The 27,350-nt window shown below is 46.3% G+C and overlaps 1 protein-coding gene across 4 annotated transcripts in view; it reads left to right on the forward strand.

The window, feature by feature from the left end:
- Positions 1-27,350, forward strand: part of CHN2 (chimerin 2) — a 271,320-nt gene that overhangs the window by 19,825 nt on the left and 224,145 nt on the right. For 2 of the 4 annotated variants that reach the window (XM_080664379.1, XM_080664380.1), the window contains exon 1: positions 8,452-9,832. The exons of 1 other annotated variant lie outside the window; for it this stretch is intronic. In XM_080664379.1, the coding sequence (XP_080520505.1) occupies positions 9,784-9,832 (49 nt within the window). In that variant the 5' untranslated portion in view covers positions 8,452-9,783. Of the gene's footprint in view, positions 1-8,451; positions 9,833-27,350 lie in introns of those variants that run through there. One more of the 4 variants, XM_080664381.1, reaches the window with a different exon arrangement.

Here is a 27,350-nt window from a genome sequence, read left to right on the forward strand (position 1 = left end):
TGCAAAAGAGAGGGTAACGATGGAGTTGGGAAAATGGGAAGGCAGAGGAAGCTTAGCAGGGGGGGAAGATTTCTATTCGGAATGCCCTATAAGAATTGTTTTAACATGATAGTGTTCTGACAATAGTACAACAAGATCACAAACAGCATTAAGAAACAAAAGCCAGGCCCTAGCCGGTTTGGCTCAGTGGATAGAGCATCGGCCTGCTGACTGAAGGGTCCCGGTTTCCATTCTGGTCAGGGGCACATGCCTGGGTTGTGGCTCGATCCCCAGTAGGGGGCGTGCAGGAGGCAGCCAATCAATGATTCTCTCTCATCATTGATGTTTCAGTCTCCCTCTCCCTTCCTCTCTCTGAAGTCAATAAAAATATTTTTTTAAAAAAGAAACAAAAGCCAGGCATTGTGATATGACACATAGAATGTAAAAAAAAAAAAAAAATGGGGTCTGAAGATACAGATCAAATGAGAATGTATAAAGTTGTATTATTGTTCAGACTTCTCCCCAAGTGTTGTCAGATCATTATATTCAATTACTTGTCACATTCAATCAATGTTACCCATGTGTAACGCCAGGATATTCTTATCCAATATTACACTTTTGGATCAAAACAGAAAAAGTCAATTCAACATTGAAAGATTTTTTTCTACGGTTATTCTGTACATTCACATGTCTATAAATACAAACTGAGTAAACGCACTGTTCCTCAAGATCGTTCACGTTCCATAAAGCCTGAATGTCACATTAAGGATCCTGACATACCATGCCGAAGAGGATTGGAGCTAGATTTATAGAAAATTAAATGCCTTCGACAGAGCGGAGAGACTATCAGACAGCATCCTACTGTGTTCATTCTGTTCCTGCTCACTTTTGGATCAAAACAGAAAAAGTCAATTCAAAAAGTCAACCCAACTCAGTTGGATTCTACAAACGTGTTTTTCATTTTATTATAGAAAAGCTTTGGGGGTTAGGGAAGGGAGGTGGACAAAATAGTCAAACGCCATCACTGCCCTCCAGAATCCTCCCATTGCTCAAGAGCCACAGGAAGAAAGATGACAGCAAAACATGGCAGAAGTGAGCAAAGGGCTGGATTGGTGGAATAAACACAGAAGTCCCCTAGAAAGGGGTTGTGATCACTATTAGAGTCATCATAGACCTTGCCACTCCAAGCAGGGTCCGTGGGGTGGCATCGCTGGGAGCTTGTGAGAGATGCAGACACTCACCGCCACCACCAGAACTCCCGAATCAGAGTCTCTGAGGGGGGACCCAGTTTTAATGGCTCCCCATGCAGTATGTTAAGGTTCTAAAGTTTGAGATGCAGCACTGCTCTGAGGTACAGACACTTGGTGTAAGAGGACACGATCCTTCCTGTTCACTTAATAACACAGTTTTAATATCAATGATTACTGTGTACATGCTCATTATAGAAAAATTAGAAAATCTGGTGGAGTACAAAAGGTGAAAAATTACCCTTATGAATTAGTTACAGTTCTCCAGTGAAAGAGAACCAATAAGACACACACACACACACACACACACACACACACACACGCACACACTAGCTCATGCCTATTCTTTTGCATACGGAGGCCATGGAGGTGGTAAGTCCCAGGTCTGCATGAGAGTCAGCCAAGTAGAGACCCAGGAAAGGGATGGTTTATTTCCAGTCCAAAGGCAGGAAAGGGGCTGACGTCCCAGTCTGAAGGCTGTTAGGAAGAATTCTCTTACTGAAGGGAGGGCCAGTCTTTTTGTTCTAGTCAGGCCTTCAACTGATTGATGGGCCCCCTGCTTTACTCAGTTTTCTGATTTAAATGTTAATCTCGTCCAAAAGGACCCCCACAGAAACACCCAGAATAATGTTTTGCTAAATATGTGGGCACCCTATGTCCCAGTCAAGTTGACACATGCAATTAACCATCATACCTGAATGGACTGCTGTAAACGCTTTGATTCATTTAACTTTCCACCTTTTTAGAGTCAGCCCTGGGGAGTGGGAGCGTATGTGGATGAGGGTAAATTGTTTGGGTACGAAGAGTCAGCTAAACTACTTTGCCTCTCTGCTACCACCATTGGGAGTGGAAGGCAGGTGCATTCACCTCTTTCTGAGGGAAGAGTTTCATTTTCATGAATTCATTACACATAAGCAGCTGAGGGTTTTCTTTCCCCAAAGCAATTTTTGTAGCTGTGGCGTGAAGTATATCTCTGGCATAAACATCACCCTTCAACCCCATCTGAGCCAAAAGTCCCATTTCTAATCTTCTTTCTGATTGAGAAATGATAGAGTGGATTTGCTGAAAAAACCTGCCTTACTGACAGCTGGTTGCTCTTATGGGGGTGGCCCTAAAGTAAGTGCATATTGTTTATGCTTGTTTACCGAGGAGTATATTTTAAAAATCATAATGTGGACTACAATTTGAAACAGAATCACCCCCATGCCGATTGAAAAATGTTGTCCTAATGTTAGATTATAGTCTGTTTCTCACATCACAATGGCTGTGGTTACATAGTCTTCTGAAAGGTCTTGACAAGAATTTGATTCTCTCTCCTTCGTGACCAGAGAGTCCTGACAAAATGATGGGGCAACATGAGCCCTCACTATTCCCAGTTGACTCCTTCAACAGTATAATCTCTTCTCTACACCCCAGGTTTCCCATCAGGGGTTCCAAACCATGGCAGCACATTGGAGTCACCCGGGAGTTTAAAAAAATACTGATGTTTGGTTCCCACCCACAGATATTTGATTTGATGGCTGTGGGATGCGACCTGGGCGTTGGGATTTCTGAAAGCCTTTGGGTACAGGCAGAGTTGTGAACCAGGGCCCTAGAGTTCTTGTTACTGCCAAGTGTGGTGATGGGACAGCAGTGTCACCTGGGAAGGTGTCAGAAATACAGAATCGGGGCCTGCCCCACACCGACCTGCTGAATCTGAACCTGCATTTTAGCAAGACTCCCAGGTAATCTATAGACATGAAGTTTGCATATAGCCCTGTCCTATGAATTGGTCTTTCCCTTGGTATTAAAATCAACCTTTGGGAGAGGGAACTCACTCAGGTGAAAATAGGTGTTTGGGTTTAGTGAATTCTAGGAGGTGTTCACAGTACTTTTTGAATCAGTTGGGAGTATGAGAAACACTGAGTTTATTCTTGTACTAGTATTATTTACTAGAGGCCCGGTGCACGAAATTTGTGCACTTGTCGGGGAGGGGTCCCTCAGCCCGGCCTGTACCCTCTCCCAGTCCGGGAACCCTCAGGGGATGTCCAACTGATGGCTTAGGCCTGCTCCCCCTGGGGAGCAGGCCTAAGCTGGCAGTCGGACATCCTTAGTGCTGCTGCGGAGGCGGGAGAGGCTCCCGCCACCGCCACTGTGCTCACCAGCCGTGAGCCCGGCTTTTGGCTGAGCGGTGCTCCACCTGTGGGAATGCACTGACCACCAGGGGGCAGCTCCTGCATTGAGTGTCTGCCCCCTGGTGGTCAGTGCATGTCATAGTGACTGGTCATTCCATAGTTCGGTCAATTTGCATATTAGCCTTTTATTATATAGGATTAATTATTGTACTATTTTCCATGCAAACAACTGGAATCAACTGCTTTTGCCCCACCCTATATTTGCAAAAGGCTAAAATATGTTTTCTATATCAGATGATTTGCCCAGATATTGTCTGTTAGTTTTCCTCCAATGCCATTTACCTTCTCTCCTTAAAAATATTTAAAAAAAAAAAAAAAAAAGGTATTCCTGCTTTGTTGCTGAATCCATAGCTGCCACAGGTGAAGAGATGGAAATAATGATCCAGACCTTTTTCTGGGGAGTGAAGGCACAGAACATTCAGAGTATTTGCTTGGTTCCCTGTGCTGACAAGCTAAACCTGTGCATGAGAAGATGCTAGTTATCTAGAAATAGACTGAGGTTTGATCTTGGAGGTTTTGTTTTAAAAAATCTGCTGAAAAGAAAGTTGATACCCGATGGATAATCCCCACCTATAATTTCCAATTAGAGATCATTTCTGTGCCTTGTCCCAGCTGAAATGTATATGTCCCAGGAAGGGTAGGAGGGGTCAGACTAAAGGATGCACAGGGCAAGGATGTGGTTTCCTCATATCCTTCTCCCCAGGGCTCAACAAACATCATAGAGCGAATTAATGAGTGCATAGGTGGATGAACAGCAGAGAATCAATCCATCAGACCCTTCGTGGAAGCAGATTTTGATCGTGCAGGAGCAAAAAGCCAGAGGTGCCCCAGAAGACACAATAAACAAACTCACTGCACAACTTTGCCCAGCAGACTTCACTTGAGCGTATCCTAGATGTCTCTTAGTGCATGGAGGGTGGGAAAGATTTTTGTAATCTAAAATGTCAGGGAACAAAGCCAGAAGAGGCCATACGCAGAAGAACGCACATTCAATGGGTTTCTGGACTCTATGTCTCTGAATTCTGATTTTCTTTTTCTTCAGAAAGAAATACCCTCCTTTACGTCTCTGTGTGTGTCTGTCTGGCTTTCAAGTCAAAGAGATTGTAGCTGGCTGCGTGGCATAAGTGTGTGTGTGGGCGTGGGTGTCTGAACTTGGCAAGCTAAGTGGCCAAATAGGAGAGTCAGGGCGATACCCCTGGACCCCTCTGCATGTCAGTGAGGACATTCAGGAGCACCTGTGCTGGCGGCATGTGTGGCCACTAGGGGTCCCCAGCAGTCGGCGATGTGAACTGGGACTTTGGTAGCTGAAGCGGCCTCCCTTTGTCTGCACCCCAGGTGTGGGCTCCTTTTGTTCAGAGGCAGGGCTGCTCTGGGCAGGTCTGAGCTGTCTGCTGAGTAACCCCACCCTGGGCCGTCTCCCCACTTCCAGGGTCACGGAGTCTTTCTGAGCTTCAGCCTCTAGGTACGCCTGTCCTTACCCCAAAGAGCCAACATTTTCTCTTTAACAGGACTAGGCATCTTTGCTTTTAGAAACACTGCTTTAACTACAAAGGGAAATGCTGCTCACTCCAACAAAGAGTATATCGATGTTGAGAAATTGATGGCGAAAGGACCAATTTTCAGGGGAGAGTGGAGTATTTGCCATAAAATATTTAAAGCTAGTTGACAAATAGCCCCACTAGTCTCCTGTGTGTGCCAGCCACAGGATTAATCTTGAAAGTAAGGAATATTTCATTCTATGCATAGCGCCCAGGGAAGGAATGACCTTCACGGACATCCCAGAGTGCCAGGGATGCGGGAACCCAGCTCCCACCACCTCAGCCCCATACCCTGCGGTGTTTCCATGTCTGCCTTGAAACTCCAAAGGAAGAGTAAAGCAAAAATAAACAAATTACAGTGGCATACGAGCTCCTCTGTAAACAATGAAGTTCAGGAGTTGTAACAGCCGGTGATGGAGGTGGGGTGGGGATTGCAAACATTTACTGCATCAAAATTTTAGTCTTAGGTTTTCATCATTTCGGTGGTTGTTGTACACAGCAGTGTCCTGACACACACATCCACTTCTTTGCACTCATCCTCTGTGGCTGAGTGGTCACAGCTCCTGATGTGACATGTAATTGGCGGTGTCCTTGAGAACCATGTATGGAGTCATTTGTTCCTTGGTCTACTCATCTATTCAACAAATACCTACTAAAAGCACATATTGTGTGCTAACGTGGTAGGGAACACAAAGGCTGGCCAGATAAGGACTCTGCCCCCTGGAAGCTCTTAATGGAGTTGGAGATACAATATGTTGCAAACTTACCAGCCAAACAGGACAGAGCATCTGCCAATGGGGCGGTCCGGAGGAAGGATTGGAGGAATTCAACAGCAGAGCTGGTGTCTGGCTTGGGAATCAGGGGAGATTCTCTAGGAAGGTGGCTTCCACTTGAACTTTCATGATATGGAGGGTGCCCAGCAGGGAGGACGTAGAAAAGGCGGGTGTTGCCCCGTTAGCTGGGCCGGGCACAGTGAGAAGGGGCTGCATTTACGAAGGGGAGAACAGGAAATAGGTTTGGAAGGGGAAGGTGGGAAGACTTTAAATGCTAAGTTGGCATGAGAGCTGAAACCAGTTGTAGCTTTTAATCCAAAATAGACCAAATTACCAATACAACTTCTTTCATCCCATAGCTCTTTTAATATTTGAAGAAAGAAGGTATTCATAGCTTAAAAAATCTTTTTCAAAAGGACCTAAGATCTTTATAGTACCAATATGTCCCTTTCCATTGGCCAAAAAAAAAAAAAAAAAAAAAAAAAAAAAATTTAAATAGGTACTGCCTAGAATTAAGGACATGAATGAATAAAATGCACAAGCTTTTTTTTTTACTGTTTCATTTGGAGAAATGCTTTGGGAGGCCCACAAACAGGTCCTGAGCCTGCTGAGGAGGGGCTTAGCACCGTGTGCCAGCACCTCCTGCTCATTTACTGATGTTAAATGTTTGCAAGAGCAGGAAGCGCTTGAGGCCTCCGAACCTAAGAAAAATGCTAGTAAGCGATCGCACCTGCTGAGCTTTCTCCACTTGTTATGGCTTTAACATTCCAAATGATTAACCAGCTTTCAGTTTAGTTCTGAAATCTGGAGCTTTTCCTGGGTTCTTCAAAATAATGGACTTCAGAGTTCCCCTCCACCTCTACCCACAAGCTAAGCCTCCCCAGTCATCCCATTTCTATTCAGCAAGTCTGTTGGTTATCTTTACATCCTGCTCCTGGCCTTTGGAACCAGTGGGAAAACATTAGTCTGTCTTATTCTACATCTGTACGGCACAGGGTGCCTTAGGGGTGCCTTCACAGCAAGTGCCCCTCTGTCCTGTCTCTTCAGCTGTCAATTTGGGATAATAAGAATAATCTACTTCACAGGACCACACTGCATGTTCTCCCACAGCTATACACTGAGTGGCCAGATTATTATGATCTCTGAATGCATAATCATCTGGCCACTCAGTGTGTGTGTGTGTGTGTCTGGCCACTCAGTGTGTGTGTGTGTGTGTGTGTGTGTGTGTCTGGCCACTCAGTGTGTGTGTGTGTGTGTGTGTGTGTGTGTGTGTGTGTGTGTGTCTGGCCACTCAGTGTGTGTGTGTGTGTGTGTCCCGTTGCATGAATTCATGCATGGGTGGGGTCCGGCCAGCCTGGCCAGGGGGAGGGGACATGGGCGGTTGGCCGGCCTGCCTGCTGGTCCAACTCCTGGTGGAGGGGACAATTTGCATATTAGCCTTTTATTATACAGGATGTACACTGAGTGGCCAGATGATTATGCGTTTGGAGGTCATAGTAATCTGGCCACTCGGTGTATAGCCCTATGAAGGTAGCTATTGTCCTCATACTGCAGAAACAGAATTTGACATCCCTTTGTGAGACTTCTGAGATGAGTCATGGAACCTGTTGCTCAGTTTATCCAAGAGAGATATTAACGTTGGGCCAGAGATTGGACATATTCCCTCGTAGAAGAAGTCACTGCTGATTAGGTATCTCCAGATGCAATGGAGAAAGCAAAAGTCGTTCAAATCGTGGGTTCAGTCTTTTAAGTGAACCATTTACTGTCACTTATGAGCCTGGACTTGATGTCAGTTACACTGTGACTCTGCCATTATCAACTCATTGAATCCTCACAGCGCCCTATGTCAGAGGGCCTTGGGTGCAGGTGCAGAAACTAAGGCTCAGCGAGTGTAAGTGCTGCTCAAGGTCATACAGCTAATAAGTGGCAGGACCCGAGTTTGAAACCAGATGTTATCGTCTTCAGATCCAAGATGGTGACAACCGAGTGGCAGCCACGTTAGATAGCTGCCCATCTAAGGACCTGGAAGGACAGGTAGGTTTCTTGTCAAACAAGTAGATGTTGCCTTTGGTCAGCACTCGGGGGAAACAGGAAGCTCCATTCTGATAAGAGAGGTCAAGGTTGCGATGGGCCATATGTCCCTTAAAGGGCTGGCTCCAGCTTAGGCTGCATTAGGGCTGCCTGCCACAGAAAGAAGCAAAATTCGGGTGGGAGGGTGGGTGGGGGTGCGTGGGTCTCTTTATACCAGGCGGGATGTTTCAAGTTCCATTGGATGAGGGTCAGGGAGACTCGGTGCACAGTGACTGGAGAGTGCTCATGAGCCCTCAACTATTCATCCAGCCGCATTAAAAAACACACAAACAAAAACCTTAAAAAACAATTCATTTAAATCAACTAGAAAATGTGACAGGGGTGCATAATTCAACATTTACTACTCGCTGTGTGTGAGGCGAGTGTGGCGTGTGGTTGGTGCCCCGCCCCGGGACTGGCTGCTGTGCTGGGTCCCTCCTAATTATTTTTAAACTATGTCCTTTTAACCAGATTTTTAAAAATTGAACTTCCTCAAATGCGAACGCTTTCCACTTTGCTACATAATGAGAGTACTTTCATCCCTTTAATGTTTGCTCTTCCCTTTGATCTAACAATTTCTGTTCAAATTTCACAGTTTTCTGTTGCTTCCGGATTGAAAGAACCGATTACCCTGCTGGGAGCGTGAAATAGACTTTTTTAAAAAAATCTGCTTGGTATTTCCTCCCAGCGAAATGAATTTAGGTTTCAATACGGGGAAAGGGACGCTCCCGTCGCTCGCTCACACCTGAGCAGGGCCTTACCTGGAAAGGCACAGGGGGACCTGCCGCCGCTGCTGTCTTTTGTGGGGGAGCCCCTGCAAGAGGAAGCAGAGAGCCTCCTGCTCTGAGACACCGGCTTTGTGTGGGCCTGATGCTATATTTGGAACGTGTCTGTTTCCTTGAAGGCCAACCTCAAAAGCCCAGTAGGCCCCTCGGGCACCTTCCGAGGCTGGGGCACGAGGGCAGCCGGATTGGCTTGCTGGGTGTTGTGAGGGTGTTTCAGAAAACTTACCTTCTTGCAGGGCTGGGACCATCCGCTCCAGGGCAACAAAGGACAATTTGGAGGGGAGTGGAAGGAGCGCTCCACAGTCCCCTGGCTTCCCAGGCCCCCTTCTGCCAAACAACGTGTCCTCAGTGACCCCGCCTTCCCCCCACCGTACCCCCACCCTTTTCCACCCGGCCTGCACGCCGCTCCTTAGGCTGGCGGGGCTCAGCGAGCCCCAACACCTTCTCCCCACTCCCCACTCCTGGTCGCATTCAAATCCTTGGAGCGGCTCTGCGCGCTGCAGCCACACTCGCCCCTCGCCCCGCGCCCCCCGCCCCCCGCGGCTTCCCCGGCACCTAGGGGTCCCGCTCCTTGGTCCAGTGTCCTCCTGCCCTGCAGCCCGCAGCCTCTCCCTCCAGCCTCCGGGGCAGGTGCGGTCAAGCCCGCCGCAGCTGAACCAGCTCCCCAGCTCCCGCGTCTCCTCTCCTTCCTTTGTGTGCGCGCGCCAGCGGAGTTGGGGCGGAGGGAGAAGGGGGAGGTCGCTCTGTCTGTCTGTCTCCCACCGCCCTTGCCCCGGCTGCTCGAAGTGCGGCTGGGAAGGCAGGAGCGCAAGGGAGGGTGCAGGGAGCTGGCGGGGCGGCTCAGGGACACCCGGGCGCCCTGGTCCCTGCCGTGCGCGGGGGAGCGACTAACCGCAGCTGGGCTCGGCTGCAGGCACGATCGGTCCGCTCCGCCGCCCCCTGGCCTCCCTCGGTTCCCACCTACCTACCCCCAGACACCCGGAGAAAAGCGTGCTTAGGCGCCGAGAGGGACGGAAACCACAAATAAATAGCGGCGGCAGCAGCGCGTCATCTGGTGGAGCAGGAAGTGCAGGCAGAGTCCAGAGGCTGGTGCTTTCTGCGCTGCCAGGACTTTGCCATGGGCTGGGGGCCGCGGCAGCACAGAGCGGCCGGGCGAGGGCAGCGGAGGCTGCGTCCTCACCGGGGCTGAGCTACAGCGACGTGCGGGGCGCGCGGAGATGGCAGCGTCCAGCAACTCCAGTCTGTCCGGCTCCTCCGTGTCCTCCGGTGAGTTTCAGCCTGTCGGGCGCGGCTGCGAGCTGGGTCTCTCGCCCCCTGCCCTCGCCCCGCGCCCCGGGATGGGCAGAGCCTCCCCGTGTCCGCCTTGCCCGCGCTCTCAGAGTGAGAGCGAGCGTCCGGTGTGACACTTGTTTGGGTGGCCAGAACCCTCGGCGCCCGCTGACATCTGACAGCGCAGAGACGGGAGAGCGGTGGCGCCCTTAGTTTGCGGACGCGGGCGGTCTGGGGGTTGGAGAGCAGCGGGGAGCAGCGAGAGGAGCAGGGCAGGCTCTCACTTTCTGGCGCCGCTGGAACCGGGGCTGGCGGGGCGGGGAAGGTTAGGGCGACTCTGGGCGCCCTGAGCCGCTCGCAGTGCAGCGCCGCTACCAAGCTGGATGCCCGAATTCGAGGCACAGGGGAGCCAACCCTCCCTCCTCGCAGACTTGGTTTTCTTTGTTTGTTTCAGAAATTAGCTCCGTGGAGTCATACGCTTGGGGCATGGGTTTGAGATGGAAGTAACGAAGGGATTGTGTCCTTTGGTCCCGATTGAAGTGAGTTAGCAAAGAGGAGGCAGCGCCCAGCTACTGACAATTTGCCTGGCTATACGTGTGTGTGGTGTGTGTGTGTGTGTGTGTGTGTGTGTGTGTGTGGTGTGTGTGTGTGTGTGTGTGTGTGTGTGTGAGAGAGAGAGAGAGAGAGAGAGAGAGAGAGAGAGAGAGAGAGAGAGAGAGAGAGAGATTTTCCCTGTGTGGCCTCTTGGAATACGCTCTGTAATTTTACTTTCCAGGCATACATTTTTTTTTCCCTCCAAGTGCAGCTGAGCAAAGGGAGGGCTTTTTTCAGCTTTTCTATGGTTGATCAGCGGGTTTAATTGAAGAGGGAAAAATGGCTAATGAATCCGAAGGAGCAGGAATCAATAGAAGCACCCCCCCACCCCCCTACCCTGTTTCTGAATATGACAGGAATCTAATCGCAATGATGCATTAGGTAGAATTCTTCTACCTCTCTGACCCCTGAAAACTTTAATGACAAACCTTCAAGGGATGTCTGATAAGACATTTAGTGTAATGTACAGTATTCAGGGGTCAAGAAGGTCTCCAAGGCCCAATGGGAATGCTCAATGTATTAATATGGTATTAATTCCTATTGTGTGGTGTTGTTTTATTGTTACCCAAAATTAAATTCAAAAGAAGAAACACCTTGTTGGAGGCATTAGACAGCAAGCCAGGTGGAACCATATCTGTAGATGTGTGACTGATTATATCATAAATGCCAGGTGAATTTGACTAAGGTGCAATTGTGATGTGCCACAGGTGATCGCCTGAAAGCCAGCTGTTATCTTTTTTTGGCAAGTTTAGTTCCAGGGAAACAGCACGTCCTTTCTTGATCCCTGCCAGCTAGCCAAAAGCACAGTGTTGTTGGGCCTATGGTATAGTTAACAGTTCAAGTTCCTCGTTGTAGTAGCCAATGGGACAGAGCAGTCATATCTGATTAAGAGCAGCAACAAGTTGACCGCCTGTGGTTTTAATTCTGAGAACTCAGCAAATGCTACAGCTTATTTTTAGTACCCCCAAACCACTGCCGCTGCTTTTCAATTCATTTTGGTTGACTAACATTGAATTTAAAACACAGTGATGTTGGCTCACGATTAGCAGATGGTTATCCCTCTCATAAAACTTCCCACTTTGAAAATCAACTCATGAGGGATACTTGGCTAGGGGAAGGAAGAATGGAGGAAGGGCCCCGAGGCAGCAGTTTCCCATGATTGACGGAGGCCATGAATTATGGGTGACGTGGCATCTGAATTCTCAGGTGTTGATGTGGCTTAAGAACTCTTCTTGCAGAACCTAACTCAGCCTTCAGAAGAACATGTGGATCGGAGGCACAGTGTCAGCTTTAGGTGAGGGTCATTGGCTTTGCAGGCTGGCTAGGGATGCTTGTGATGGTTGTCTTTGCTGCTCAGCTACCACTATTTTAAATCCTAATAGAAACTGGGGAGTCACGTGAAAGCTGAAATTCAAAAGCTGGGCATGGATATGTTATTTGGTGTGAGTCGACATGGACCAGAAGCTTATATCATCTAATTCACCAATTAGTCAGGCATTTTGTCTTGAAAAATAATGAGAACGGTAGTTCCCTTTTTAAGCACACTTCTCAAGGTGTGGATCATGAATAATTCAGAGGACGCAAGCAATTCACACCTGTGAGAGGTGTTGGGCAGGAAAGAATAGAGCCTGTTGGTGATGGCAGCTGGGTTCTCCCAGGCAAAGGTCAGAATCAGTCAGTCAATCACCATTTTGGAAGACCTACTATGTGCCAGGCAGTAAATCAGAAGCTTCAGCGTCAAGGACATTAAGTGAGGAAGATAATTTTGGGATTGCTTCTAGCTCTGAAGTTCTAGGATTATTGTCCTTGAGTTCTGGCACCACCACTGACCGGCTGGGTAACTTTAGGTGTTATTGAACTTCTTTAAATATCAATTTACCCATCCGTAAATGAGGGCAGCTGCTAGTAATAGGACTTACTTCAGAGGAATATTGCCGGGATTAAATGAGATTATGTGTGTGGAGCATTTAGCACAGGGTGTGGCACCTAAGCGCTTGGTGTGAATAAGTTTTGCTCCCTGGAGTAATGAGGAAAAAAAGGCAGTCACTAGCTTAGACTTTGGGTGCAGAAATATGTCCAACACACAGAAAAATCTGCCTCTTGTATTGCATGTCAAACTTGATCTTGAGGTCTGAGCTCCATTAAACAAGCATGTATTAAGTGTCTTTAAAGTTTCAGGCATTGTCCCAAGTGTTTGGAATAGAAAGATGAATGAAGACCCTTTCCCTCACCTCCCAGCATTAGCGGTGAACAAGCACATATCAATCTGTATTCCAATTGGATAAAATGAATTATGTGGGGGAGCCCGCAGGGAGGAGAGGATGACCTCAGTTTAGAGGAGTCAGTGGAGATAACCTATGCGTTGGGCCTTGAAGCATGAGTAGGATTTTTCCAGAAATCAGAGAAAAGGAAAGGTATTTCAGGAAGAGGAAAAAGCTTAGGTAAAGGCTTGCAGATAAAGTTCATGACCTGATTTTCAACTTCCTTTCTTAGGGCTACTGATCTTTTTTTCTGGGTGGTTCCTCTTCTCTGCACAGTTATGCTCATAAGCCCAAAAGCAGCATCACGCCTTGAGCTGCCAGACTACATATTTCTGCTGCGGATGTAGGAGGCTTTCTTTCTGTTCAGGCACCAGTGTGGTTAATGACACAGCTCTGGACACCCTATGACATATTTGGGCAATTGACAGTTGATTCTGTAGTATCCAGCATGTGGAGAGGTGAACTCGAATAACATGGGTTAAACCTCTCTTAGGGAAATAGCTGTGGAAGATTCAGGTCTGGGTGTGTTTGCACAGAGTAAAGATCTAATCATTTACTCAGTATTGAGCCCAAAGTTATCTGACTTTACTGAGAATGTTCACACTTGCTGTTGAACCCCATCACCCACATGAGTCATTTCATCTATATGAAATGGACCTCCTTAATAGAAATATTATGGGGGTTAAATGAGATAATGTGTGTGGAGCATTTAGCATAGAATGTAGCATCTAAGTGCTTGGTGTGAATAAATTTTGCTCCTTGGAGGAATGAGAGAAAAAAAAAGCGACACATAACAAATATAATAATCAAGTTAAAATTAATTTTGAAAATACATTTTTTTGAGAACTCTTCAGAAATTTTCTCCTGGAACATTCAAATTATGTGTAAAAGAAATTGCTTTGCCTTTGTTTTAAAGATAACTGCTGGTAATTAAATTTCACAATCACCTAGATTGGCAAGAAGGTTTGATTACCTTTATTATTTTTTTAAATCAGAAAAAAGAGTCTCTATCCTTAAGCCTTTGAGTATACTATGAAGTAAACAATGATTGATTTGCAAAATAGTTTTCTTAATCATCATGGGTTATAGTTGCTTTTATAATTGAAATAACATTTTGCATATAGTAATGTGATTGCGAAATGGTAATTGCACACAGTAAAGAAAAGAAAACTCAAGTAAACTAATAAATAAAGACTCTCTGAGATGTTTTTAAGTAACTAAACTAAGTAAAATATTAAATATTAAAGGGGCCCTGGGATAAGAAGTTGTTAAGATTTTGAGAACACAAAGACACTGTGTTATAGAAATGAAATCGACTTTTCCAATGCGAATGAAGAAGAGTAAAAATTAATATTAGGTACAGTTATCTTCTTTAATTGGGAAAAGAAGATTCTTGAATGGACTGGGGGAGTTATTTCTCCAGATTCTATGCAACAGTAATGTGGGCTAGGTAAATACAGTTGTCCCTTGGTATCCACGGAGATGGGTTCCAGGACCCCAGTGGGTACCAAAATCCAAGGATGCTCAAGTCCCTCATGTAAAATGGTCTACCTCAGTGCATACAGTCAGTCCTCCACATCTGTGGATATAGAGGCCCACTGTAAAGCTATTTTCTGCTGTCACATGGGTATTGACTGTAGAGGTGATAAATAGGAATTTTCATCACTCATTATTGGAGGGCCACAACCAGTGACATATACAAATCTTTCATAGTCCCAGATGCAGAAGGTAAAACTACAAGACTGCTGCCAAGACTTACATATGTGTAACCAGAAACTCCATGTAACTAACTCTACAAAACGGGGTATCTTTGTCAAAACAGAGAAGTCTTCTTTTGGATTCTTCAGAAATATTCAATTACATATAAAAGCAATTTCTTTACCTTTGTTTTGGTGATCACTGTTGGTAATTTAAATACATAATCACCTAGAGTGGCCGGAAGATTTGATTACCATTATTATTTTAAATCACAAAAAAAAAAAAATTGCGATTCCAAAAAACCCCGCATATTTTTTAAAAAAACTCACAGAGCTAAAATGACTCCCACGAGAGAAATTGTTTGCTAGGATTTGGATCGTTGTTCCTTGCTATTTTTCTGGTGACCTTCCCACACCTCATTTTAACTTATTAGATTTCCACTGTCCATTTGAGGTAACCCCGACGAACCCAGGGATGTAGGATGAGAGGAGAGGAAGTCCTTAAGCACGGCAGCATGTTTGTAGGGTTTGACAAGGGCCCACCAGCTTGTGTACTTTTGCAAAACTGCCACATTGCCTTCACTGCCACCAACCCTATGGCCTGTTTTGGCCAACTTCTAGGGGACGCAAACAGCAGGCATTTTCTGAGGCCAGCCTGTGTAGGGTGGAACTGGACGTTGTGTCCTCTGAGCTGCCACCTGGGCTTGGCCCCAGTGTCAGTCCTGCTGGGGGCCGTCTGCTGCCCCGCAGGTCTCCTGTTTTTGCAAGGTGGTGAACGTAAGTGGACATCGGGTTTGGAAAACCTGTGCATGAGCGGGGTCACACTGGTGTGTTCTGGAAAAGGGTTTTCTGCCAGAAGAGATTCCTGCCAAGATCGTTAGATACAGAGAAAGAGAAACGATGACCTAGTGATGGACATAGGATTGATAGCATCTGTCACCCACCAGTCACTTATCTCTTATGAATATATTCACATTTCATGGCTCCTGAAATAGGTCACTTAATTTTCAAAATGAATTGCCTTCCTTCCTTCCTTCCTTCCTTCCTTCCTTTTTTAATTCTTTTCTCCTTTCTTCCTTCCTTTTTTCCTTCCTCCCTCCCATCCTCGTTCCCTTTTGCTTATCTCACCTGTTATTATGTTTGTCAGATTTCTAAATTTTCAGGTTTTCATAAATCCTGCACTTGGTCTACTTTACGGTTAATAGTTTCCAAAGCCTCTCAACACCTCCCCGCTGCTCCTTCATGTGCGCAGTGGGAGAGGAAGCTGGTATTCCGTTTTTCACGTGGTTCCGGTCAGAGGGGTAAGGTGGATGCCTGCATCTCTGGGTGGCTGGTTGGTGTGATAAAATGCACTCACACGTCTCAAAGTTAGTAACAAAGGCAGAGGTGTATTTTGTCCCCATGACTAGAGGAAAACCCAGTTAGGTGTGTGCTGACCCCACAGGCAGCCTGCTCAGCTGTGGGACCCACGTGGCTGGCTGCTGGGGTCTGAGGATGAAGACCCGGCGTGTGGCATGACAGTGTTGATCAAACTTTTTCAGCTGTGTACGCAGGGAGAGCCATCCACCGGCTGCTCATGCGGAGAGCCTGCTTTTCCCCTCATTTATTATTACCAGGTAATCGACACCTTTGTGGAGGCCACTCTTTGACTATAGGCTTTACGATATGGTTTGATTACAGCATTGCCTTGCTTCAACAATGTGGCCGGTCAAAGTCACCCGACCTCAGCCCATTCACAGTATAACCAGCCGTGGGCAAACTACGGCCCGCGGGCCAGATCCGGCTGTTCTATTCGGTTCTCTTGCTCTCCCCTCCGCTCCTTTACTTTGGATTTATATTAGTTCACACAAACACTCCATCCATGCTTTTGTTCCAGCCCTCCGGTCCAGTTTAAGAACCCATTGTGGGCCTCCAGTCAAAAAGTTTGCCCACCCCTGGAGCAGTATATAGTGTTCTTTTATTCTTTTTAAAAATGTTTTTATTGATTTATTAGAGAGGGAGGGAGAGAGAGAGAGAAACATTGATGTGAGAGAGAAGCATTCCTCAGTGGCCTCCTGTACATACCCCTACCGTGGACTGAACCTGCAACCTGGGCATGTGCCCTGACCAATGACCTTTCAGTACATGGGACAGAGCTCAACCAACTAAGCCACACTGGCCAGGGCTATAGTGTTCTTTTAAATCATTCAACGCCTAAGTTCCCATAGACATTCTGTAATAACGGTGTTCAGTTAATAGCCTTATTTAAAATGTTGTAATCGCCTCCAGCCAGGGGTTGCATTGATTAGATTCCTGGAGTGGAGATATCACCTACGCATTGTGCAGGCTGCCAGTCACCCCGTGCGTGGTGGGCCTGCTGGAGAGAGAACTTTTCCAAGAAGAGAGGCCGGGTGCCAGTAGCGGCCTGGCAGATCCACTAGATGCGGGGAAACAGTCTGCTTCCTCCAGCTGTGAGAGGTCCCACTTTCTGAAATGTGTCTTCATTACAGGTCATAGGAAGAGCCCTAAACTTGGAGTCAGAAGATCTGGACACTTAAGCTTTTAGCCAGAACATTTAAACCCTTAACCAAGGCCCTTTAACCCTCAGAGCCCTTAAACCCTTAACCAGCACCCTCCAACCGTTAACCAGGGCTCTTGAGCCCTTAACCCAGGCTCCTAAACCCTTAGCATAGGCACTTAAACCAGATACTTAGCCAAGCCTTGCAACTAGCTAGCTATATGGTTTGGGTGACATTAGCCTCTCTGAGCCTTAAATACCTCCCTGCAAACTGCGGGTGTGATAACCTGTTTCCTGGAGTAGATGTGAGCATTCACAGAGGTGATAGAAGCATGGCCTCCCGTAGGCCTGGCCGCCATGTCCCCTCAAAAGATGCCACTTCTCTCCCTTTCCTCCCTCCTTCCCTTAACGTCTCTGAGCCTCAGTTGGCTTGGCTATAAACCAGAAATAACAGTAGCCGACGGATTTATCCCCCAGGGTTGTCATTCCTGGAGCACTGTTTGGGAAAATGCTTATAAACTGTAAAAGCAACTAACAGCACTGAATGGCTGCTCCATGACTTCCTGTGTCCATCGTGGTATGTAATTCTCACACTGTGTCTCTGAGGTAGACCTTATGCTCATTTGCAAACAAAGAAATAGGTTCAGAGAGGCCCCAGGACTTGGATTTGAGGTGCTAGGATTAGAACAAGATCTTCCTAATATCAAGGCCCATTCTTTGTCCTCACAGGGGTTTGTTTCGATCTCTGTAAGAAGCCTGTGACATCGAGGTTGAAGGCTGAGACACACGCTCATGGTTAACAGGGAAAACACAGCACTCTTGTGCTTTACGTTGCTGCGCTCAGTAGTTACTCAGGCCCTCTGTCGGCCTCACTGAAGCTCATTCTCACCAGGACTGGGATCTGGGAGGTGTTACCAAGTCATCGCTCTGCAGAGAGGACACCTGGGGGATTGGGCTTGTGGTATCTGAATTTAAGAATAGTCGTGCCAGGTGAAGCGTTTATTGCACTCTTCTTTCCCAAGATTTGAACATTTTCTAAGTGAAAGTGGGAAGAAACTAGGGAAAAAAGAGTGATGATACTTTGCGCTCAGTTCATTATCTCCACTGGCGTGTTAGCAGCACTCCATGTGGGGTGAGCATATCAAGTCTTGTTATCATCACCAGACACTCCCAGACTCTGAGGCCTCTGGCAGCAGCATATATGTTTTTTAGCTTATATCCTTAGCGAGAAAGTCAAGAACAAAATGATGGAAGAAGTTCAGAGAGACCACACACAATTCCGACCGGAGAAGGCTTTTTCTCCCGAGCCGGATTGACTGCATTGCATTGCAGCTTGGGAGGGAGGAGGGACCTTGGAGGTTGTTTAGCAGGATCCCAACATTGTCTAAGCCAGAGAACCGGGGCCCCAGGAGCTCCAGGACCTGCCCCGTGCCACTCAGAGCACTGGTGGAGCCTGAGCTGAGCTGTTATCTAGCACCCAGGCCCTCAGAACATTAATTCTCTATTTCTCTCCCCGCTCATCCCACAGAGCATCTTCAGAGAATTTCTTGCAGACGTTTTTCCTGTCTGGCTTTCCTGAAGCTGTTTAATTATTTAATATTTTCAAAATACAAGTCAAAAGTGCTTTGTATTTTAAACGAGCCTTCGACCTCAAGGCCGCTGTGAGAATAGAGGCACTGAGACTCTGTGACCTTGTGTCTGCCCTGACTCTATTCAGCCGTGCTGTTCCGCATGGTGGCCACGAGCCACATGTAGCTATTTACATTTAGAACAATTCATTTCCTCAATCGCACTAGACACGTTTCAAGTCTCAGTTGCACATGTGGCTCGTGGCTGCCGTACTAGACAGCAGGAATAGAATATTGCCATCATTTGCAGCCGATGCTATTGGGCAGCACTGGTGTACAGGGTCAGCAGTTCTAAGACAGGGACTTTACTAATGTAAAATTAATAAGCGAAGGATAGAAATGTGATAGGATGTTCTCCCATTCCTGCGTTTGCTCCTGGTGCTGCTTAGGTTATATTTTACTAATTTTGCAAAACAGCTTTTTTTTTTTTTAAAGTGATTTTTTTCCCCATAACCTTGAGGGAAACCGTGCAATGACAGCTGGAGGATGATGTTGGGGAGAGTAGTTAAAATATTATAAACTCTTCTAGTCCTAAAGGTTGATTCAAACCTATAAAAAAAAAGTCTGTGGTTTCCCTAATAAGCAACCCCATTTCCTTTTGACATAATCCCCCAGTGAGTTGTAAGAGAAAAGACATCCATATCCAGAAGAAGTTTGGATCTTACAATTGTATCTCTTCCAAAACATCATAAAGAAAATGGGAAAATTGTGAATGTGTGGATTAAGGTTGCTAGTGGCATTTCCAAGCCATACTATTTAAATGAGATTTTTCTACCAACTTGGCCATCAGCTAATCATTGGCCTAGAAGCATTCTGCTCCTGCAAATGGCCCACATATGGGGAAAAGCAGATGCACACTGGTTTTTAGGAAATAAAGTTAGCTTTTGGAATTTTCAGCAACTTTAATTGGGGGGAAATGCATGCAAATACGATGCAAGAACATGACAGTTCCTAAGAAAAGGAAGCTGCCGCCTCCTTGAACTTCTGTTACCATCTTCGAGTGCAACAGACATTGAAACGTGGAAGCTTTCTTTAAAGTGTCAAGCAGCTGTTAAGAAAGAGGTGGATGTGGAGCTCAGCGGACTCAGAAACGTGATTATTATTGCCATAACTCCGATCATAAACTTAGGGCATGTGAATCACAGAATCACTGGAGTGATAACCTTATGCAATTCTTGTCTCATCAGGGGCCTGGTCCCTGGATTTCATGATGCTCCATCTTTGCCCTCTGTACCCTCAGTCCTGGCTGACCACTATCTCCTTCAAGGGAGCAGAAGCCAGCACTTCCTTATGATTTCAGATAATGCCGCACTAACATTCTAAAGTGCTTTTTCCTAAGTAATTTTGCTTCTAAGGAATAAACCTGAGAGATCAATGTTGGGACAGCGAGTAAACAGGAAGCGAGGAGTGGGGTTTTGTGGGTTAATCTTCTGTAGCATCTACTGGAGTGGGGACTGTAGCATTGACCTTTAGGATCTGCTTCTCGAGCCCTGACTGTGCTGTCCAGTGCGGTAGCCACGTGGGCTATGTAGACCTCGAAGCGTGGCGAGGCTGAAGTGAGGTGGCTGCAAGGCAAAATACGCCCCAGGGTTGGAAACTTAGGACAAAACCAAAAGACAGTTCCAAATATTGGTTATATGTGGAAATGATAACATTTTTTTAGTTATTAGGTAAAGAAGATTAAAATCAACTTTACATTTTTTAAAACGTTCAACGTAGCTACAAGAAATATTTATTTTTTTTCCATTTGTAATTGTAAGAGATTTTAAGAAATATTTAAAATTACATATGTGACTCATATTTGTATTAGACAGCACTGGTCTGGACAACATTCCAGAGAATGTTCCAGCCTTCATTACAGACTCCACCACACAGACCCGGCAGATCCACCGACCAGGGGCTCCCACAGTTGCAACCCTGTCCACGTTCCCAGCCAGAACTTAGCCGCCTTCTCCCGAGGCCCAGTTTGGCCTTGATCTCAGGTCCCTGTTCGTTTTAGTCCCAGACGTTGAGCGCTGTCCCTCATCTACCTGGGTCTGGACAGTGATGTTGGAGCGGAATACCGTAGAGAGGGACAGGTTGGGGCGTTGAGCAGATTCTTGTTTATGCAAGTTTTGTGCTTTGTTTTTTATTTTGCTTCACCATAATTCCAGGCTTTGCATATTTACTTGTTATATATATATGTACACCCCTCCTTCCAAGAAAAGCCTGCAGTGCCACAATGCTGCAAAGTTGGAAAGAGAAGCTGAGAGAAGAAAGAACACATTTTTCTCTCCGCCTGTGCAGAAAATTCTTGTCTGATAGTCTGCACCGAGGCTTCTTGCTGTGAATATGTATAGGTGTAGACACGCATATATGTATATGTCTGTAGGCGGGTATATGTGTCTGTTTGCATGTGTTTGTGTGTCTATGTATACACAGGAAGCAGAAGTGGGTTCCGTTTCAAACAACAGTTATTTCCAAGCAAATATGTAACATATAAATTAATATCAAGGGGAATGAAAAGTCAGGCCCAGCATTGCTTTTAGTAATGAAAGAATCCGCTTGGGATTATGCTAATGATGTGTAGATATTAATACACATAATTTGGCTGCCTAATATTGATTTAAGTTGCTCATTCAAATTCACTTTATTATAGGAAAAATTAGCCATTTTATTTTACAGGGCTTGTCCCTGTGGACAGGGAGACCATTAAGTCATGTTTATTGGGTAAATAATACTATTTTGCTGACTCTCATATGCAAAGAGAACATTATCATGTCTCCTTCAGGAAGCGCCCTGTGAATTGTTAGTTTCTGGTTGGGACTTGATTAGTTGAAGCCAGGTGTCCCCTCTGTTATCTCCCGAGCGGGTGATCAATGTTCAGGGTTGAAGGTGCTCTCAGTGACCAGGGCACATGATTCTTCTGTGTGATGTTCATATGCCTGAGGGTTGAACTTTGCCCGCGTGAGAGCCCTGTGCTTGTTTCAACAAGCCAGACTAACGCCACCCCCATCCCCCAATATGAATCTTTCTCGGAGGAGAAAGCTGTTGATGGGGCCTCTGTAAACTCTCCTGAAATAGCATCAGATTCAGATTAACAGCATAACCACAACAAATCCTAGGCAAGTACAAACGGGAGGCAGCATTTTGAATTGGACAATGCAATTTGTCATAAGAACATAACAACTGCCACAATGCTTATTGGGGTCTATATTCTAACCTCAGTGATAGCACTGAAGGGTATTTTGTAAAAATGTGCAGCAGCCTTTCAGGGAAGAGGCGCCCTGCAGACATCTTATTTTTCATAAGTCGCCGAGTGCAGATCCGTCATCCAGGAATTCATGACAACATGTTTCCGAGTCTGTGTGTAGTTCAAGCTGGTGTTCCTTCTTATGGTGGAAAGTTCCCTTCATTTTCTGCCCCTAGAGTGGACTGGTGGTGCTATTTATTGCTTTACATTTAACTCTCTGAAATCCACTTCCAATGTTCATTTTGGGGTTTTGTAAACGAGTGTGGGTTCACTTGAACCCTGGACTCCAAGGTCAGTGTTGTGTGACAAGTGCTGGGGAGTTGGAGATCTGGCCCAAACACCAGCACCTCACTGGCTGAGCTCACTTGGACATCTCTGAGTGTCCATTTCCTCATCCAAAAAATGCCTCATAATACTCGTTGAGAGAATCAACTGGGATAATGTCTGTGAAAAACACTTGAAGGTTTATGAACAAAACATTAAAGTCTCTGGCCTCATGAAGTTCCCCTTCCAATTTAGTTGCTCCTTGGGTTCCTTTCCAGGGTGATGAGTGATCGCTCAGAGTTCGTGATCCTTTAAAATAACTGGAAAAATCTCCCCTGAATATACTACCTTGCTCTTGTTCAACAGCCTTTCAGAACCTTGCAGTGGAATCCCACCAGTTTGGAATTTCTCAGTGTAAGAATCCACCGTGCATCCCACATTCCCATAAGCATTTTAAGTTAGCCCAGACAGATCTCTCATCCAAAGGGACTCCACTGTGTACTAATCCAGAGGAGTGGCTCTTTTTAAAATTGTATTTGAGGTAATATTCAATATATGTAAATGAATAGGTGCAATACATGCAAGCAACAAAGCACAGCAGCATAACTCATAATAAAAAAACCACCACCCAACTTAGAATCATTACCTACCCTTGCATCTTCCTGGGTCCTCTTCTCCCTTCCCACCCCTATCTTCTCTCATTCCCCTCTTCCAAAGGTAACCACTACTTTAATTTTTCTGCTTATTATTTCCTTGCCTTTTCTTCTTTCTTTAAATAATTGTATCACTAAAATTAAAATGCTGACCCCAGGGCATAGAATAGGGTCGTTCAGGCAGTAGGTGCTCAGTAACGAATTGTTGAATGAGTGAATATGTTTCTTTTTTTTTTTTGCATATTAGGCTTTTATTATATAGGATTGCATAGGGACTTCAAAATATTCATATTCATGATATTATCCCTTCCTTTTTTTTTTGGTGAATATGTTTCTATCTCAAGCACTCTATTGTAGGAATGATGCTATAGCCCCTCCTTTACCTCTTGTAAGTCAATCAGTTCTGTGAGGATCCCATCGCTGGTTCACATTAACCATATGCCTTAGATGGTTTTTAGAAAGTTAGTTTTTCTAACTTTGACAAGATGGATTATTTGCACTCATTGTAGTAGGAGACTCCTGACAAAGTCCCGGTTTCAGAACCAGGACTTCTTAAACTTGATTTGTAATCCAGAAGCTCCTTTCAGGACTAAATAGTGAACACTCAAGGAACATCAGAAGTAAAACTGGAGTTCAACAGAGAGAGCTTCAGAGAACTTTTGAAAAGTGATAGAGTCCATAACAGGGATGAACCCTGAAAACAGTATGCTAAGTACAAGAAGCCAGTTATAAAGGACCGCATATTGCATGATCCCACTTCCACAAGATGTCCAGAATAGGCAAATCACAGAGACAGAAAGTAGATCTGATGTTTCCCTGCACTGGGAGGGTTGGAGGGAAACTCGAGTGATGGCTAATGGGTACCGGTTTCTGTTGGGGTGATGAGTTGTTCTAAAATTGATTGTGGTGGTGGTTGCACCCATCTGTGAATATACTAAAAGTCACTGAATTGTACACTTTTAAATGGGTGAATTTCAGGGTATGTGAATATATCTCCATAAAGCTGTTATTTAAGAGGCAACAACAACGAAAAAGGCTATAGTAGGAATGAGAAGGTGAAAAGGCCATGAAGTGAGCAGACAGAAAAAGCCCCCGTAGATCAAGTCCTTCTTGGACAGGATGCTTATAATCAGACAGGCAATGTCCACTTCACAGTCAGACATCTTGATGAACACATGCAGGCGCCCCTCCTCTTCCCATTTTCATTTCCACGTTTGTCTTTTTCTGCTGCCAGCCCCGAGCTCCTCAGAAGGTCCCACCGAGGCCTGCTTCTGTGACTGGCTCACAGGGTCCGCTGCCTTCCCCAGTTTGCCTTACGGCTGCCACATCATCCCTTTGGCAAAGGAATGAAGGAGAGCAGCAGGTCTCCTCTGCTGATGCTGGACAAAGCAAGGAGTGCATTTGGAATGACTAGTTAATTCGATTTCTATGCAGCTTTTCAAGGCCTGGGCACAACTCTTCTGCCCGCAGAGTGGAACACGAGTCACCTGGGAACCAAGCTTCCCGCTGGGTGCCTGGTGCTGCTGAGTGTTATTAGCACAGGTTTGCGGCTGCTGCTGCCTCGGATGCCCCACTAGATGGACACATGTGCAGACCTTTCCAAGGGTGTCACCTGCTGCCTCTTTGGTTGTTTCCAATCAAAGAGCCGACACCCTTGGATCACATCAGGTCACAGTATTATACCGTAAATACTCTGATAGGAAGACTAAGCTACTATGCAGGTACAGCTGTCTTGGTTGCTCTCTTAGTGTTTTCTTATACCCTGACCAAGTAAAGGGAAATGCATGGGATCGGACGTAAAATGTGAACATTACCAATGAGGTTTTCTAAAACCACATATAGTTCACTATAATGAACCCAATCAGTAAGCACTTTTAAAAGACCTACTGGTTTGAGAGCCTGGTTGGTGCAGAATGTCCTTTCCTCCCCGGGGTTGGAGTCTGCTAGAGCAAGATACACTTTCTGTGGGCGGGAGGTAGATCTGGCCCTTGTAGGGATAAAGACGGGTGTCTTTGGGGAACAGAGTCCCTGGGTGGTCACTTTCATGGGTAGACTTCAATTATCAATGGCCTGTGTGAGTTTATAGGATGGCTGGCTTCCCCTCAACGACCGTCTGCCTTCTTCCCTCCATGGACAATAAAGATAAGCACCCACACACAATACAGATACTAGTAAATGCCCATTCATGGGAATGTGAGGAGAAAGCAAGCACTGAGCCGTCTTCCTGAGCCCTTTGCTTACGCTCCCATTTGGAGTATTTTCCTGGCACCCAGAGGAGGAAGTAGATTTGGGTTACAGTGGATTTGCTGATCTGAGTCTTCTGTCGGGGGAAATCTGGTTGTCCTGGGTCGCCAAGACCACAGCACACGTGAACAAGGCTGGCCTCAGCAGCTCACTCCAGGTGTGGATTTTATACCTGACTCCTCCTCCTTCCTAATGTCACAGCCCAACCTTTCTCCAACAAAAGATGCACTGTCCCTGGGACCTGCTGTTCATGCAACTTTTCTCTTGCTGAAACCAACATGCATAGCACATCACCCCTCCTCACTTCCTGGCCAGAACATTCCAGGGTGCCATTGTCCTGTGGGTTAATTTCCTGCTGCAAATACAGAAAACCCTAAGAAGTGGGAGACAGGGACACCATATGCTGTGGCATCAGACTCTGTCTGCTTCCCGGGAGTCCTCTGGCCTCTACCCTCTTGGTGGAAGGACCTTGTTCTCAGCCTTGTTCTCTTTCTGACGTCAAGACAATGGCAGCCCCTGGCATCACAGTTAGAAAGAGGAAAGGAGGAATGTCTTCCCCCTGCCTGAGTGGAGAGGGAGAAAACCTTTCCCAGAAGCGCCCCTCCCCGCAGCAGAATCCCCCTGGCCCCATTGGCCACAGTTTTGTCACACGGTCACCTGTGAGCCAATCACTGGCAGGGAAAATAGGATTCCCATGATGTACTCAGTGGTCATGACTGCCTTCCTGTAATGGGAGTGGGGTCAGTGTCCCTGAAGGGGTGAGGACACCCGAATGCATCAGGGTTCTGTGAAGGAGGAAGGAGGAGCCAAGCATGCCTGCCACAGTTGTGTCATGAATGTGACATGCATGTCCTCAGCCCTTGGCTTCTCTAAGGCCACGATGGAAATCTGCGTGTTCTTAAGACACCTGGCTTCTCCTGGCAAAGGACTCAGTCTAGTTGAGAGTCTAACAGTTGTGCCCCTCTCACTCTAATGATATTCACTCCCGGACAAAAACATGCCTGCTCCCCATCCAAAGCACTGACTGACAGCTTCTCCTGGTGCATTTTCACTGCGTGGCGCTTTATGGGTTCGAAGCGCTTTGTCTTATGGTTATGGAAAAACATAGAGCCATTCACTCAAAATCAGTCTTTAGCTCTCATGAAAAATAGGACAGTGAGGTTGGGGGGCTTTAATTTTTACCGACTTCAACATCCCTGGCCCCGGTGTCAGAATTGTTTCTTCGAAATTCAGGGAATAATAGTAGATGATTCAACCACTCCTGGTTGCTATGGCAAGGAGTTTCTAAAGCTTTGATTTAGGAGAAATAGTGATCATTAGCAGCTCTTTGTTTTTAAAACAGAGAGCCTTCAAATTGTGAACAGATGATTGGCACCTCATTGGAGGAAGAATCTCAGGCTCTTACTGCAGAAAAGAGAACAGGCAGAATGCTCTGAAGAGCAGGGCCCTGCTTTTCATTTTTATGGCAGGATCTTTTATTTAAAGATCATTGGACCAGGAGCCCTACGACCCAGATCTATGCTAGTTTCATCTCTGAATTTGCTGTTCGGATGGCCTGGGGCAAATGGCATTATCAGTTTGTAACTTTGGATGCTCGTCTGTAGAATGATTACATTGTACGGGAGCATCCCCGAGGGACTTGAAAATTTTATGAGTTTCTGACTCTGCCCGTTTCCTCTTGCCAATTGGTGGTGCCTGGCTGCTCCCCGCAAGGGAATGACCCTCCCTCCGCACACACACACTTCACCTCGCAATTACCTTTGGCCCCATTTGTTCTGGGCGCCTGGTCTGGAAGATGTGAAGAGCTGTTGGGGCCTGTGCTGCTCTCCCTCTTCGGCTGTCACTCTAAGCAGCCCAGAGAGGGTCCGAGGGCTCCTGGGTAGTGTTATCCAGCGTTTTGGAATGGGACTTACACTAAGAAATATCTTTTACACACACACACACACACACACACACACGCACGCACGCACGCACACGCACACACACAGCAGTAATTCCTCCTTTTCAGTCTGATCTGCAGTGTCTCTTTGTAACTCTGAGGAGGGAAATACAAGTGGCTCCAATGAAAGGAGTTGTGGTCATTCTTTCTAGACTTTGCCAAACCCCCTTTGAAGAAATACTTTCTTACTTTCAAAACTGAGTCATTTCAATCCTACTTTCGTTTTGACTTAAATATGGCCTCCTTTCCGCGGCTCTTGACTAATCAATCGTAAGCGCCTCGAGAGAAGGGTCTGGGTCTCACTACCTTCCTACCATCCAGCCACTGACCGTGGGGCCAGCACACAGTCGTCCTCAAACGTCTCTTACAGTTTCACCTCCTCTTTTATCTGCAGCATTGGAGTAACTGCTCCTGGGCCTCTGGCCCTTCACTCCTTTGGCCACATGGAACCCGCCTTTCCTAGGAAGCTTCATCTCTGCCGGGACTGAAGGCTCCCTGGAACAGTA

Source organism: Plecotus auritus (assembly GCF_963455305.1).
Source record: "Plecotus auritus genome assembly, chromosome: 4".
In the NCBI taxonomy this organism is placed as follows: domain Eukaryota; kingdom Metazoa; phylum Chordata; class Mammalia; order Chiroptera; family Vespertilionidae; genus Plecotus; species Plecotus auritus.